Source organism: Myotis nattereri, assembly GCF_964212035.1.
Source record: "Myotis nattereri genome assembly, chromosome: 15".
NCBI classification, from domain to species: Eukaryota; Metazoa; Chordata; class Mammalia; order Chiroptera; family Vespertilionidae; genus Myotis; species Myotis nattereri.
In genome coordinates, this window is record NC_138090.1 from 18,548,355 (window position 1) to 18,565,069 (window position 16,715).

At 40.6% G+C, this 16,715-nt stretch overlaps 1 protein-coding gene across 2 annotated transcripts in view; it reads right to left on the reverse strand.

The window, feature by feature from the left end:
• Positions 1–16,715, reverse strand: part of WDR59 (WD repeat domain 59) — a 69,162-nt gene that overhangs the window by 29,604 nt on the left and 22,843 nt on the right. For both annotated transcript variants that reach the window (XM_081108088.1, XM_081108087.1), the window contains exons 9-14: positions 12,052–12,129; positions 8,843–8,999; positions 5,550–5,629; positions 3,693–3,825; positions 3,449–3,573; positions 1,307–1,471 (exon numbers count right to left, since the gene is read on the reverse strand). In XM_081108088.1, coding sequence (XP_080964214.1) covers positions 1,307–1,471; positions 3,449–3,573; positions 3,693–3,825; positions 5,550–5,629; positions 8,843–8,999; positions 12,052–12,129 — 738 coding nt within the window. The remainder of the gene's footprint in view (positions 1–1,306; positions 1,472–3,448; positions 3,574–3,692; positions 3,826–5,549; positions 5,630–8,842; positions 9,000–12,051; positions 12,130–16,715) is intronic.

Here is a 16,715-nt window from a genome sequence, read left to right on the forward strand (position 1 = left end):
CAACTTGGTTTTGTCAGGACATCTCAGTTACTTTATTATGTGATGCTGCTCACACTGCAAAAGGTATATCATCCCCAGCTCATGGGGCTTCCTCATGGGAATTCTGCCTGATTTGCTCGGTGTGAACGAACAAACCGAGTTTCTGCACATGCAGGGTGAAGACCAGCCGCCAGGCTGTCCCTCCTCCACTCAGGCACGGCCATCCTTCACACACTCACCTGTGCAGCCAGCTGCCTCATTTGAGGATGGCACTATCTCTTTTTATGGAATGGATTTTTTAAAATTTTTTATTGTTTAAAATATTACAAATAGTAGTACATGAGTCTCCTTTTTCCCCCATTGACCTCCCCCCGGCCTCCTCTACCCCCCAGCACATGCCCTCACTCCCTACCCCCAACCCCTCCTCCCTCCAGTGTCTGTGTCCATTGGTTATACGCATGCATATAAGTCCTTTGGTTGATCTCTTATCCAACCCCAACCCTCCCCTGCCTTCCCACTGTAGTTTGACAGTCTGTTCGATGCTTCTTTGTCTTTGTATCTATTTCTGTTCATCAGTTTATGATGTTCATTATATTCCATAAATGAGTGAGATCATGTGATATTTATCTTTCTCTGACTGGCTTATTTCGCTTAGCATAATGCTCTCCAGTTCCATCCATGCTGTTGCAAACATTAAGAATTCCTTCTTTTTTACTAAACTAAAAATGGGACTGCCATCAGTAATACGACTTCTAGGTATATATCCCAAGAAAACAGAAATACCAATCAGAAAGGATATATGCACCCCTACGTTCATAGCAGCACAATTTACAATAGCTATCATTTGGAATGGATTTTTTTAAATGACCTTACACATTTTTTTCTGATTACAAAATATATTTTATCTTCAGAATACACCTTGCCTATTGTTTCCAGATAAATGAAAACTGTATTGCAAGGTTTTTAATCTGGGAGTAATACATAGTTTTAATGAGATCTCTGAGCAGATTAAATGCAATCATAGAGCTTCATATTATTTCATAGACAATATCTCTAAAATTATATGCAATATTTGTGCAGATTTTTCTGGAAAGGGTCCATAGTTTTCAATAGACTTTCAAAGGGTGTCCATGATCCAAAAAGGTCAAGAACCACTGCTCTAATGTTTTCTACACAAAATGAATAGCAAGTGTTAACACTGCAGTATGTCAGGACAGACGACTTCCAAATCTTATCAGCTGGTATTTTCATTCAACTTCACTACTCATGCTCAGGAGCAGAGCTCTCATACAAACATCAAGGAGAATATGTGAACACAGATCCCAACCTTTAGCAGCTTCGCTTTCATCGTGGACGTGATGGTCGTGGGGTTGATAAACTGGAAGGAAGGGGCGGCATTGTTTGGATACTGTGCCGGGAACTTCACCAGCATCTTGACACGATGGTTGCTACAGTGCACAGACACTGTGCAACTCCTATCTGCTGCGTCCATCTGCAAGAGACAAATCAACAACTGCTTTGGAGACTAACCAGGAAGGGTCTTTAGGTGCAAAGGGATTTAAATCAGCTAACTGGCCATAGCTGGTTTGGCTCAGTGGATAGAGTGTTGGCCTATGGACTAAAGGGTTCTGTGTTCGATTCCCATCAAAGGCACATGCCCAGGTTGTGGGCTCAATCCCCAGGAGGGGTGTGCAGGAAGCAGCCAATCAATGATTCTCTCTCATCATTGATGTTTCTATCTCTCTTTCCCTCTCCCTTCCTCTCTGAAATCAACAAAAATATATTTTAAATCAGCTAACTGAATGCTCCTAGTTCCTGAAATCTCCAAAGATAAAGGCAGAATTCCAAAAACAAACTGATTTGGAAGATTTGGACAACTCATTAATTTTAGCACCACTTTAATAAGTGCAAAGTATTCTGATTTTAAAAAGCTTCATCCTAAAAGTTGTAGGTAGGCTGAAACATATTTATTTTGAGAAAGGAAAATAAAGCAGGAAAAAGTTAAATACTTGACTCAATTTAAAAAGTACTCCTTGGAAAATCCATAAAAATGGACTGATTAGTAGTTGCCGTGGGCTAGGGAGAGAGGAAAATGAGAGTAACTGGGGATATATGACTTCTTTGGGGATGATGAAAATGCTCTGGAATTAGACAGTGGTTATAATTGCCCAACTTTGTGACTATATTAAGAAGCACTAAATTATACACTTTAAAAGGGTAAATATGGTATGTGAATTATATCCCAATAATTTTTAAAGAGCACTCCTGGGAAAAGAATTAAGATTTCCTTCTTAAACTCGATCACCAGGTATCCACACTGTTTCCAGCTGGGACAGAGGTGTATAAACTGATAGCCAGTTAACCTAGGAACCCTCTCTCTCTTTCGTTTGCCTGTGCTGCCAACTAGAGAAGACACGTGGAGCACAGTGAAAAGAGCCAAACACGTGGGAAATCTGGAGACAGATATTTTTTAAAATATTTTTTTATATATTTTTATTGATTTCAGAGAAGAAGGGAGAGGGAGAGAGAGACAGAAACATCAATGATGAGAGAGAATTATTGATGGGCTGCTTCCTGCACACCCACTACTGGGGACCGAGTCTGCAACCCAGGCATGCGCCCTTGACCGGAATCAAACCCAGGACCCTTCAGTCCACAGGCCGACGTTCTATCCACTGAGCCAAACCAGCTAGGGCTGGAGACAGATATTAAATCTCTTCCACCAAACAGCAGCTGACCTTGGACAAGTCATCTCTTAGTGTCTCCTTTTCCTCATCAGAAAAGTGGGGATAAAAGCACTTGCTGCAGAGTTGTTTTAAACACCGAATGGGATAATTATGTAAGTGTACATATCCATGCCTACTATTAACTGAATCTGGGCAAAAGAAAAACTAATCAAGTTTTGAAACTCCTTTATAGAGAGAGACTCAATTCCCTGAAGCAAAGAACAGCTGCCAAAAAAAAAAAAAAGTAAACCTCTCCATGTGTGAAGTGAACAGAGAGGTTTGGTCACCTTCTTACTATGACTCTGAATCACCAAGGACATGGCCGGCTTTAAGGGAAGATTGGACAGCAAAGCACAAAAAGCCCTGGAGAGTCAGAGGCTTGGCTTCCAAACTCAGTTCTGTCATTAACTTCACCAGTAACTTGAGTCAAGTCACTAAGCCTTCCCAGATCTAAGTATCTTCACATACAGTAAAGGAGGTGTTGGAGCATCTAAGATTTTAAGGCACATGAGCATCAGTTTATCCCTTAGGTCATCTTATGAGACAGTAATATGGTTAGAAAAATAATCTGCATTTGCAAAATATCAATTTCTTTAGAAAACCCAGGAAATAAAAAAAGTAAGCAGAGAGACTTATTTGTTAAAGCAGCAAAGCTATCTGCTAGCTGAAATCTTAGCTGAAATAGACCCCTCTCCCACCAACTGCCATCGAGAGCATGAGACAATTCATTAGACTTGGAGCACCTCCACGTTGACATTCCGGATCTGCACATTGATCAGGGAGAACTCCTGCTGCAGAGTCTGAGGCAGTCCCGGTTGATCTGATTTCTTCTCTTCCAGGAGACTGCTTGGGGCATCTTCCTTTAAGACTATAAGGGAGAGAGGTTCAATTGTGGGCAAACATCTGTGGCACTGAGTCAGAGAGCAGTTCTACAACTCTGAAATGCGCAGAGGGCACCTCACATAAAACATCAGTTTGACCAATTACCTTCTTCCTCTCCATGGCTTAAACTGTGCTGGTGATCTGTGTCCTGCGTGTGAAGGGTCTTCTCTGGTTCCGGCAGAAGAGAAATGCTCTCGATGAACTCATCAACACCATCTAATATGTCATTTGCACAAAGCTGCAACAAAGGGTAGAAGATCCGGGTCCAGAGAAGTCAGTGGAAATGTCAGCATGTTGGGTTAGAGTTCTCACCTAAAAATGGGAATCACAGCCCTGGCTGGTGTGGCTCAGTTGGTTGGGTGTCGTCCTGTGCACCAAAAGGTTGCCAATTCGATTCCTGGTCAGGGCATATGCCTGAGTTTCAGACTCCCCCGCCCCGTCCCAGCCATATGGGGCCTGCAGGAGGCATTTGATCCATGTTTCATTCTCACATAGATGTTTCTCTCTCTCTCTCTCTCCCCCTTCCCTTCCTCCCTCTCTAAAAATCAATTTTTTAAAAAAATGGGAATCACAAAGGATAGAGATGTCAGACAAAAACTGATAAAATCAAAACAGGTTTTATCCATCGCCAACTCTCCCTGGTTAAATACACAGGAGAATAGACTCTATTATTCTACCATGGAATTTTTTCATCCTGTTCGTAGTTTATGCAAGCCTCAGAAAACATTATTTTTTTTATTTTATTTTAAATATATTTTTTTATTGATTTTTTACAGAGAGGAAGGGAGAGAGATAGAGAGTTAGAAACATCGATGAGAGAGAAACACCGATCAGCTGCCTCCTGCACATCTCCCACTGGGCATATGCCCGCAACCCAGGCACATGCCCTTGACCGGAATCGAACCCGGGACCCTTCAGTCCGCAGGCCGACGCTCTATCCACTGAGCCAAACCGGTTTCGGCAGAAAACATTATTTTTAATTCTAAGCCTTGATGGAGTTATTCAGCTAACCTCCAAAATATAATAACCTTCAGAGCATTAGAGCAAATGATACTTTTTGGAGAAAAATAGATTTGAAAGACAATAAGTTGATAATTAATGAAAATGCTCAAGAATGACTTCGTACTAAGCAAATTTTACCCACCGTTTTCTATCCACTCTGTACAGAGTGCTGTGGGGGAGGAATACAAGTGAGACATGGTCCCAGACCTCAAGAAATGTAGCCACTGAATGGAAGTCAGAGCACTGAGATGAGGCAGAGCAAAGCAGTTCATACCCGCTTCCAATGTGGACCATATAAGAAACAGATATCGTTCATGGGGCAAAAACTGGAAAAGGCTTCATAGAACAGGTATCACTGATGGACGTAGAGGGCTCTGAACACTTCAGAGTGCAAGGGTAAATTTCCTAGCCCACTGAAAAGAAAAAGAAATGAAGCCCATGGGCCATTTGCTCAGTATGCTGCCCACACCCTCTTAGACCAGGCAGGAGAAGAAAAGACATGCAGAGGTTCTTCAGCCTTTAAGTGCTGAATACTGAAGTTGGCTCTTGAAGACCTCAGAGCTCACTGTGGCATACACAGCCACTTGGCCTACCAGCAAGCACGTATCAAATATCTATCATGTATCCTCTAATTTCCACAAATACCAAATTTTGTATTTTTTTTAAGTTTCTAGCGCAGTGATGGCGAACCTATGTCACGCGTGTCAGAGGTGACACATGAACTCATTTTTTTTGGTTGATTTTTCTTTGTTAAATGGCATTTAAGTATATAAAATAAATATCAAAAATATAAGTCTTTGTTTTACTATGGTTGCAAATATCAAAAAATTTCTATATGTGACAAGGCACCAGAGTTAAGTTAGGGTTTTTCAAAATGCTGACACGCCGAGCTCAAAAGGTTCGCCATCACTGATCTAGTGTATCTGGTTACATTCCTCCACAACAGCAACGAATACATACCCTCTGCATCTGGGAATCCACCCGCCACATTCTTAAGGTCTGGTCCCGTGACCACGTAACCAGTTGGTAGTCCTTGGACCCTAGAAATCACCAAATAAAAGTCCTGGAAAATTTTCTGAATTAAACATCAATTTTGCTACAGGTTGCAATGGAGTGAGATTCATTCATTCATTCATTCATCCATCCATCCATTTAATAAATATTTATGAACTGTTATAGCCACTACAACATGAATACAATAACCTCTGACATTATAGATCTTACGTCCCAGTAGTGGAAATAAACAAACTAATAAATATGTAATAAAATGTCAGTAGTGACAGTGTTATTAAAAAAAAAAAAATAGAGGAGAGAAACTGATAGGGAAGCTATTTTTAGACAGGACTCCCTGAGGAAGTCACATTTGAGCAGAAACTTAAATGAGGTGAAATAATAAATAACTAGCAAATTAGCAGGTGAAGAGTGATACTGGAGTTTAATGCCACATTAAACTTTCACCTCCACAAATGTTCTTCTTTTATATGCTCCAGAGGAGCCGGGGATGAATACAATTTTTGTAAAATGAATTGATTTAAATGCATCATGGCATCTTACTATTTAAAATAATTTTTTGGAAAAGCGGTGCATGCATCTCTTTATAAAATGAATAATAAATCTTTAATGTTTTGAGTTGAATGAATTATATTTTCACGTCAGGTCAGGTCAAAGGAAAATTATTCTGAAAGGCTCAGGGTGCTTTATGAAAGAGCTTTATGAAAGGTCAGGACATTTCAGGGAAATTATGTCGTATCTAGAATCTGCTTCATGGCATCTTCAGAGAGCAAAGAACTTAGAAGTAATTTCACCAATTCCCTCATTTTACAGATGGGGAAACTGAGGAAACAAAGAACACAAGCTATCCAAATTAATTGGGTGAGTGAGGGACAAAAGTTCCTTCTCTGTCATTGCCTTCAAACAACGTTTCGATATATCCCTGTTTAAATCTAACAAGACAGCCCTGGCCAGTGTGATTCAGTAGGTTGGGTGTCATCCATTGCACTGAAAGGTTGCCGGTTCAATTCCCCAGTTAGGGCAGCCGATAGATGTTATGCTCTCAAATTGATGTTTCTCTCTCTCTCCCTTCCTCTCTCTAGAAATCAATATACCATTCTTAAAAACAACAACAAAAACTAAAACATAGCCATAAAAATAAAAAGTAAAATACAAGAATACATAAAGGATGATTATATTCACAAAAGTTTCAACAACAAGCAAACCTAAACTATTTTGAGAAATGAAAAAAATAGGTGGTAAACTAAAAAGATAAAACCAGAAATCACTATCATAAGCATTAGGATAGTGTTTACCTCTGGGAGAAGAGAGAGTATTGTGATCAGAAAGCTTTTGGGGTTCTAACAATGTTCTTTTCTTGACCTTGGTTATAGTTACATAGATTTTCACTTTATTTTTTTAAACTGTATGTGTTTTATGCAATTTTATGGATGGGTGATATATTTCACAATAAAAATGAATAATAATAAAAAAAACACCCTATAACTTACATTCAAAATTTCACTACTGGCCCTAGCTGGTTTGGCTCAGTGGATAGAGCGTCAGCCTGTGGGCCAAAGGGTCCCAGGTTCGATTACGGTCAAGGGCACGTACCTGGGTTGTAGGCTTCTCCCTGGCCCAGGCCCTTGTCAGAGCTCATGCAGGAGACAACCAATTGATGTGTTTCTCTCACATCGGTATTTATCTCTATCTTTCCCTCTCTCTTCCACTCTCCTTAAAAATCAATGGAAAAATAACCTCCAGTGAGGATTAACAAAAATAATAAAATAAAAATAAATGTTTAAAAAACTTCTTCACTACTAGACAGTCCCAATTTATACAATTCACCCTTCTGGCATATAGACATAGATAACTTTATTTCAATCCAAAATTATAGGTCCAACCTCTCTCGGCCAGACAGTGGGGAAACCACATCATCTGTTCACTATGGCAAAATGCAAGAGAATACGTTGAAAGCCAAAGTCATGGAGCCTCATGTTTCTAGAAGCAAGAGAGATTACAGAAATAAATACGGGAAAATTAAGAGGATGATTAAGAGAATCCTTTCAAAAACCATCCTGGAAGAGTCACAAATATGCTGGGGTAAGAAGTTGCCTGCTCTAAACCCAGGTCTACCAGAGCCCTTTTCTGGGCTCTGGACAAGTCACAGCACTGCACTACCTGGCTTTCCTTCTGTGATATGGAAAAACCAAGAAATATACTTCTATTCTGTACAATATTTAGAGAGCATGGCAGGAAGATCTCAAGAAAAGAGGCTGCGCCTTGGCCAGTTTGGCTGAGTGGAGAGAGTGGCAGCCTGCGGACTGAAGGGTCCCAGGTTCTATTCCAGTCAAAGGCACATGCCAGTGATTCTCTCTCATCACTGATGTTTCTTTCTCTCTCTCCCTCTCCCTTCCTCTCTAAATTAATAAAAATATATATTAAAAAAAAAAGAGAGAGAGAGAGAGGCTGCAACTAAATTTGCATGGTGAGTTGATGGAGGAACTGAGGCCAAGGGCTGCCTGACTCCCACTGTAATTCTGACCAGGCATTAGTGAGGGCTGACTAATTAAGGTGCAATCACAAACAACCCCAAATCTCAGTAGCTTAAAGGAAGGATTTTATGCTTACTCTCTATCTCTACCTCCTCCTCATTTCTGATGGGAGCGGCTCCATCCGAAGTCTTGCCAGCTTTGTGGCAGAAGCAATGAGAGTGTGTAATTTGCACACTGGCTGTTAATACTTCAACCCAAAAGAGACCACACTATGTTTCATGTTTCATGTTTCATGTTTCATGTTCAAAGCATGTCATTTGACCAAACTTATCGTCAAGGGGACGAGCAGTTAAAATACCACTATGTGTTTGTGATGAGACTGGGAATTTGTGAGGGGCAGTGATGACCTCGGGTCTCCCTCATCGGCAGAGTAGCAAGGGGCAACTGCCAGAGGCTTCTGAAGGTAGTGACCCCAGAGTTTGCAGCCCTAGAAATGATCCCACAGCAAGTCTATCCATTTCTTATAGATCTTTCCCACACAGGAGAGAGGCTCCACGCAACAGAAGAGAAGAGGAGGAAACTTAGGAGAAGAATCACAGCCCGCACACCCTTTGCCTATCTACGATTAAAGGTGGTGGACCCTGACCGATTCCTAAAGCCAGCCCTGCTTCTGCATCCTCCTCATTGGATCACACAGCCAACCCTGACTGAGCTGCTGTGGAACAGGGCTCAGAAGGAAATCAGGCGGCCGTCTTCTCTCCCACTCACCTTCCTTCTGCTTCCTCCACTGGAACTCCAGCACCACGTCATCGTGCCCCACAAAGGTATGGACAGGGGTGTTCAAGTCAAAGACATTCCACAAGAGGAGACTATTCTCCCTCCGCAGCTGGGGGACCATCACAGTGACTAATCCATTGCTGAAAGGCTAGGGCAAGAAAGGGAAAAGCAGGTGATGATACCAGGGAGAATCAGCTGAGTCTTCAGTAACAAAGTAGCAATTGTTTGCTAAAATAAATTGGATGATGGAAGGTCCCAACCCATCTAGGGAAAATTTTTCCAAATATCATAAGTTGACCATCACATCTACTTTTCTTTGCTTCTGGAAGGAACCAGAGCAAGTGAAAAAAATAAATAAATAAAGCTAAGCCTCGCCCTAGCTGGTTTGGCTCAGTGGATAGAGTGTTGGCCTGTGGACTGAAGGGTCCCAGGTTTGATTCTAGTCAAGGGCACATACCCAGGTTGCGGGCTCAACCCCCAGTAGGGGGCGTGTAGAAGGCAGCCGATCAATGATTCTTTCTCGTCATTGATGTTTCTATCTCTCTCTCCCTCTCCCTTCCTCTCTGAAATCAATAAAAATATATTTAATAAAATAAAATAAAGCTAAGCCAAATACTTGAAGAACTTTGAAAATATTCTAAAATATGGCTCTGACTGTTGCACACAGGAACACACTGTTTCGTATCCTACCTACTCTCCCTGAGCTCCTTCATGAGTTACTGAGCACTTTCCCAGAGTGAGCATGCAAGGCACGCTGGGGAAAAGGCCAGAGCAGCAAGCACAATTCCTGTCTCGAGGAAATGCACCACGGGCATACCATCCATGTGAACCACAATCTTCCCACTGCCCCCAAATACTACAGCTATTCAAAAAAACCTCCCAGTTAGTTTGAGGTCTGACAGATTTTACTTATCAACACCCAATCTGCTAGGCAGCTAAGGGGCCCATTTGTTTGATGATTAGACACTGGTCTTTAGGGAATAAACCACCATTACCTAGAGCACATTTATCTCTACCTCCCCTCCTGGCAGCACTTCTAGACTTCTCTGTTTGGTTTTTTTTAAAAAAACAAACATATTAATCCAGAGAAGTATTTCTATTCATAAGAACAACATCTGCCCTAGCTGGTTTGGCTCAGTGGATAGAGCGTCGACCTGTGGACTGAAGGGTCCCAGGTTTGATTCCGGTCAAAGGCACATGCCCAGGATGAGGGCTTGATCCCCAGTAGGGGGCATGCAGGAGGCAGCCAATCAATGATTCTCTCTGATCATTAATGTTTCTATCTAACTCTTCCTCTCCCTTGTCTCTGAAATCAATAAAGATACATTAAAAAAAGAAAGAAAGAAAAGAAAAAAGAACAACATCTGCCTTGACTGGTGTGACCTAGTTAGTTGGGTTGTCATCCTGCACACCAGGAGGAGGTTGCCGAGTCGATTCCTGGCCAAGGGCAATCTCTCTCTCCCTCTCCCTTCCTCTCTCTCTAAAAAAATCAATAAACTATTGGGAAAAAAGAACAACATCTGTTGTTGTCAACATCTGCTGCTAACAATGCAAAAGCCACTTAATACCCAATTATCCTCTATGCTCCACAATGCCCCAGGGTAACAGCCTAATGTATAAAAGTACCTTTATCCATCCCTATCCTCCCTATTCGAAGTGACACAAAGAGAAATACATTACCTCTGATCAGTAGCTACCAATGTGGCAATGAAATAATTGTTGGAATGTTGATAATAGCCTACTCCCTATATTCATGGTACTTTATGATTTATAAAACATTTTCATATATGATTTTTCAAAAGGAAGGCATATTGTGCATATACTAAATGCCATTGAATTGCACATTTTAAAATGGTGAATTTTACCACAATAAAAAAGGAAGGCATTGTAAAAATTATTATTCGTATTTTACAAAGGAGATAACTATTGCTCAAAAATACCAAATGGCTTGCCAAAGGCCATACAAATATTAAATATCTTATTGCGGCATTATTCACAAACCAAAATATGGAAACCGAAGTGTCTATCAATGGTGAATAATAAAAATGTGACACACACACACACACACACACACACACACACACACACACACAATGGAATATTACTCAGCCATGAGAAAGAAGGAAATGCTGCCATTTACCACAATGTGGATGAACCTTGAGGGCATTATGCTAAGTAAAGTAAGTCAGAGAAAGACAAATACTGTATGACATCACTTATATGTAGAATCTAAAAAGACTGAACTCATAGAAACACCAAGTAAAATATCAATTACAGGGCTGAGGAGAGGGGAAGAAGAGGAAAGTTGGTCAGAGGGTACAAACTTCCGGTTATAAAATGATTACATTCTAGGGATCCAATGTACAACAGAGTGATTAAAGTTAGTAACACCCCATTACATACTTGAAAGTTGCTAAGAGAGTAAATCTTGCATGTTCTCATCACAAAAAAGAAATGGTAATTATGTGATGGAGGTGTTAGCTAATGCTACGGTGATAATCGTTGTGCAACATATAAGTGTATCAAATTAACATGTTGTGCAACTTGAACTTGCACAATATTATATATCAATTATAGCTCAATAAAGATGGGGGGGAGGGAATTAAGTGGCATTGCTGGGCCCAAAACCCAGGTCTTCTGAATCTAAAGCCAGAGTTCTTTCCATCACAATCCACTGACCACAAGTCTCTCCACCCTCTGCTTCCATCTGACCCTCTTCCCCTGCTTCTAGTGACCACCTTCCCACTACCTAGCTTCTCAGTCTAGCTTTGGTTAGTAATTCTAGTACAGATTCTTACCCAAAATTCCAAGGGTAAATTTTTAAATTTTTAAAAATTATTTTTAATTGGAGAGAGAGAGGGAGAGAGAAACATCAATGTTAGAGAGAGACATCAATGTGCGCGAGGAACACTGGTCAACTGCCTCCTGTACGCCCTGACCGGGGATGGAACCCACAACCTGGTATGTGCCCTGACTGGGAATCGAACCTGCCACTTTCTGGTATATGGAATGGCGTACCAACCAACTGAGCCACACTGGCCAGGGCCCAAGGGTACATTTTTCAGTGGATAACATCTTTTATACCAGCATGACCACCTTTGACCCACCCCTAAATCAAGACAGAAAGAGAAAACTGCCTCATCAAGAGTCTGGAACACCAAGATGGAAGTTTCCCAACACGAGACAGGTGTCACACTCACAGTGTATCTGGCCTTCCAGACAGGCACCTGGCAAGGGAGAATATTGAGGTATTTCCGAGGCTGGCGGTAATCCCAGAACTGGAAGAAAGAAAGAAAGATAATTTGTGAAATAAATGCCATTAAAAAACTCAACTATTGAAATACGAACAGCCTTTGAACTCATTGTTTTGTCCTCTAAACCAGCGGTCGCCAATCGGTGGTCTGCAGACCACTGGTGGTCCGTGAGGTCCGAAAGGCTGGCGACTGCTGCTCTAAAGATACATTTCAATAGCGCATTTCAGTCAGCCGCACGGCCATGCTACTGTTACAGAGACACAAAGAAAACCTGTTCACACTCATAACCATTACAAGAGAATTTTCGGACTTCACGAGGACCACACTGGGGCAGATCACTGTCAGCCTGCCTGTTAGACAACATTCCTAGCTGAAAGGTAAGAGTGACATGTTTTCACCCTCTATCACTTTCACAAGTAGAGCAATTTAACTAACAATAATAGCTGCAATGTTCTGACTACTTATTGCATTTCAGACAAATGTTTAGAGCTTTTAAGTTTTTATCCCATTAAATCTTTACAACAACCATATAATGAGTGTTATCAATCTCTTTTGCAAACGGAGAAGCTAAAATTACTAACCCATGGAACTTGCCCAAGGTCACACAGGAAAAAGGTGGCTATGCAACTATCTGCGTGCCCAACAACCCACTCATTCGCCCACACCTACGTGGAAGGTGTGGGACTTGAAGCTGCAGTTATACAAAAGTGAGCCAGATACAAACTCTCCCTTAGAGATGATACCTGTGCTTACAATGGAGAGGCAAATACACTTGGAAGTGCAGCACTCGTCATGAGAGCGGAAAAGAGCAAAGCACCATGGCAGGAGGACCAACAATGAAACTCTGAACTATTGGGGTATTAAGAAATTATTTTCAAAAACAGACAGAAGCCACTCTGGAAAACAGTTTTGCAGTTTCTTTAAAAGTTAAATGCACACCTACCATAAGACCCAGTGATCCCACTTCTATGTATTTATCCTAGAAAACTGAAAATTTCTATTCACACACAAAAAAATCTATACATGCATGGTTATAGCAGCTCTATTTACAATGACCCAAAACTGGAAACAGCCCAAATGTTATCCAATGGGTCAAGAGATAATAAATTGTAGTCTATCCATACAATGGATTATTACTCAACAGATAAAAGTATAAGAACTATTGGGTTTTTTTTAAATTAATCCTTACTTGACTATATTTTTTTCCATTGATTTTTAGAGAGAGTAGAAGGGAGGGAAAGAGGGAGAGAAACATCGATGTGAGAGAGACACAAATCGATTAGTTGCCTCCTGCACATGCCCCAACCAGGGCTGGGGATCAAACCTGGAACCTAGATATGTGCCCTTCACAGGATATCAAACCCATGACCCTTAAATGCACAGGCCAACACTCTAACCACTGAGCAACACAGGCCAGGACAGAACTATTGATTCTTCAAATTACTTGGACAAATCTTAAAGATGTTATGCTGAATGAAAGAAGCCAGCCTCACCGAAACCGGTTTGGCTCAGTGGATAGAGCGTCGGCCTGCGGATTGAGGGGTCCCAGGTTCGATTCCGGTCGAGGGCATGCACCTGGGTTGCGGGCACATCCCCAGTGGGAGATGTGCAGGAGGCAGCTGATCGATGTTTCTCTACCATCGATGTTTCTAACTCTCTATCTCTCTCCCTTCCTCTCTGTAAAAATCAATAAAATATATTTTTAAAAAAAAAAAAAAGAAAGAAAGAAAGAAGCCAGCCTCAAAAAGTTACATACTACATGATTCCATTTTAATAACATTTGCAAAACACAAAACTATAATGATGGAGAACAGATCCATGGTTGCCAGAAGTTGGGGGTTGGGGAGAGTGTAACTATAAAGGCATAGCATGCAATAATTCTTGTTTCTTCTGACAACTCTTTTTTGCCAAATCCAGGCCCCATGTTCAAACTTATAAAACTGTTAAGATGTCTTTTCCATCTAAACTGCTTTTGGATTTCCCAGATGGCCATAAGGTAAACTATAACTTACTCCATCAACTTGTAAAAGAAGGGAAACTTGAAATATTAGATAGGCTTGGCATTCTCCAGATTTTTAATTAGCTCAATACAATGATTTCATGCTAGCAAGTCCACCATGCTAGCAAGTGAAAGAGAAGTTCCACCTCCCTGGGTTAATTATCCACAACTAAAATACTGTTACTCTGAATACATTTCAGTTGTATACTTTTCAGGTTAGAAACAAAGATTGGTATGACAATTAACAAAATTAATCCTTTTTTTAAAAAAATGATTTTGCTTCTAGGTTTAAATATATTCAACAGTTGGTGACAATTATAACATATCACTGACGGGATAAATGGGAGGACCCTGGAGATCTGACAAAGTCCTCATGTTCATAACAAATTCTTATTCTCAAGGCAATCAGTGATGGAGTTACATGTGGCCAGAGGTCTTCTCTATGGTTTTCTCTGATAGAGGTGGTTATTATAATACATTAATCAGAGCCATGCCGTCCTCCCATCCACAGGCGATTTCTGCTTTTCTCTTACCACTGCCAAAGGCCCAGCTACAAGCTACAGATCAGAAAGCAAGTTTTCTGAAGAACTATAAGAAAGGTTTCAATCAAGAAGGAAAGAACCAGGTTCTCGAATAGCCTCGGGGGTACAGATTCTCAATAAAGCTGACCTTGATCCGTGGCCAGACACTCATCTCTCAGAATGTACCCAAAGGACCGTGCTTGGATTTCCAGGACTCAGTCTGAGGCAATTTTCTGAAATAGACTGCTTAAACCAAGATCAGGAAAAAACCAGTTTCATTGTGGTTAATGTTCTATTTTTAATGGCTATATAAGAAAATCCTTTAAAAAAAAAATCATTTCCCATCTTCTTAATTCAAGCGTTTTACAGTTAACAATTTACAAACTGAACTGAAACACTCATTCAATGCTTGTTCCAGCTGATCGCAGAAAATTCAGACACTAAAAATACAATGAAAATTATTACCACAAGTTATAAGTTAATAAACTGTCAGGTAAATGTAAGAAAATGATTGTGTAGGGGGGAAAATGACATATTCATCCTTATCTACAAATTAGTAAGAATAATGGTTGAATATTATACAATGTGCCTCTAAATTATTTTACTTTTTACAGTTATGTTATTTACATACATTCAGTAATAACTGTCTTCCTTCTTACCAGAATATAGTGGAAAAGTAAGTACCATGCCAAAAGCTTCACTTGATTCATAAGCTAAACCTACAGGTAAGGAACAAGGACTGTGTTTCACACGTGGGCCTTGCCTATTACCTGCTTTATTGCCTATGGGATCCCAGCCTCATATGTAGTAAAAATGTCAATGAACAATGACAAACTTGGGGACCTCAAAGATAGAGGCAGAGGTGAATTGGTTGGTTTCTGGTTCCTGAGCTTGGGAGACAAGCTGATCGGGAGGGGACGGGGGACAAAAATCCAAATCTAAAATGAAGAAACAGAAAAAAAAGAAACTAGACCACCAACTTAAACCATACACAAAAAAAACTCAAAATGGATAAAGGACTTAAATATAAGATGGGAAACCATAAAAATACTAGAGGAATTCAAAGGCAACAAAATCTCAGACATATGCCGAAGCAATTTCTTCACTGATACTCTCCTAGGACACTGGAAACTAAAGAGAAAATAAACAAATGGGACTACATCAAAATAAAAAGCTTCTGCACAGCAAAAGAAACCATCAACAAAACAACAAGAAAGCCCACTGCATGGGAGAACATATTTGCCAATGTTATCACCGATAAGGGTTAAATCTCCAACATTTATAGGGAACTCATACAACTTGACAAAAGGAAGAAAAACAATACAATCAAAAAATGGGCAAAGGACCTAAATAGACACTTTTCAAAAGAGGACATTCAGAAAGCCAAGAGACATATGAAAACATGCTCAAAGTCACTAATCATCCGAGAAATGCAAATCAAAACAACAATGAGGCATCATCTCACACCTGTCAGAATGGCTATCATCAACAAATCAACAAACGACAAGTGCTGGAGAGGATGCGGAGAAAACGGAACACTCGTGCACTGCTGGTGGGAATGCAGACTGGTGCAGCCTCTATGGAAGACAGTATGGAGTTTCCTCAAAAAGTTAAAAATGGAATTCCCATTTGACCCAGTGATCTCACTTCTAGGAATATATCCCAGAAAACAGAAACACTAATCAGAAAGGATATATGCATCCCTATGTTCATAGCAGCACAATTTACCATAGCTAAGATTTGGAAACAACCTAAGTGCCCATCAGCAGATGAATGGATTAGAAAACTGTGGTACATCTACACAATGGAATACTATGCTGCTGTAGAAAAGAAGGAATTCTTACCATTTGCAACAGCATGGATGGAACTGGAGAGCATTATGCTAAGTGAAATAAGCCAGTCAATGAAGGAAAAATACCACATGATCTCACTCATTTATGGATAATAAAGACCATTATAAACTGATGAACAAAAATAGATACAGAGGCAGAGCTGCCTCGAACAGACTGTCAAACTACAGCAGGAAGGCCAGTGAGGTTTTGGGGGCGGGAGGGGGGAGGTAAGAGATCAACTGAAGGACTTGTATGCAT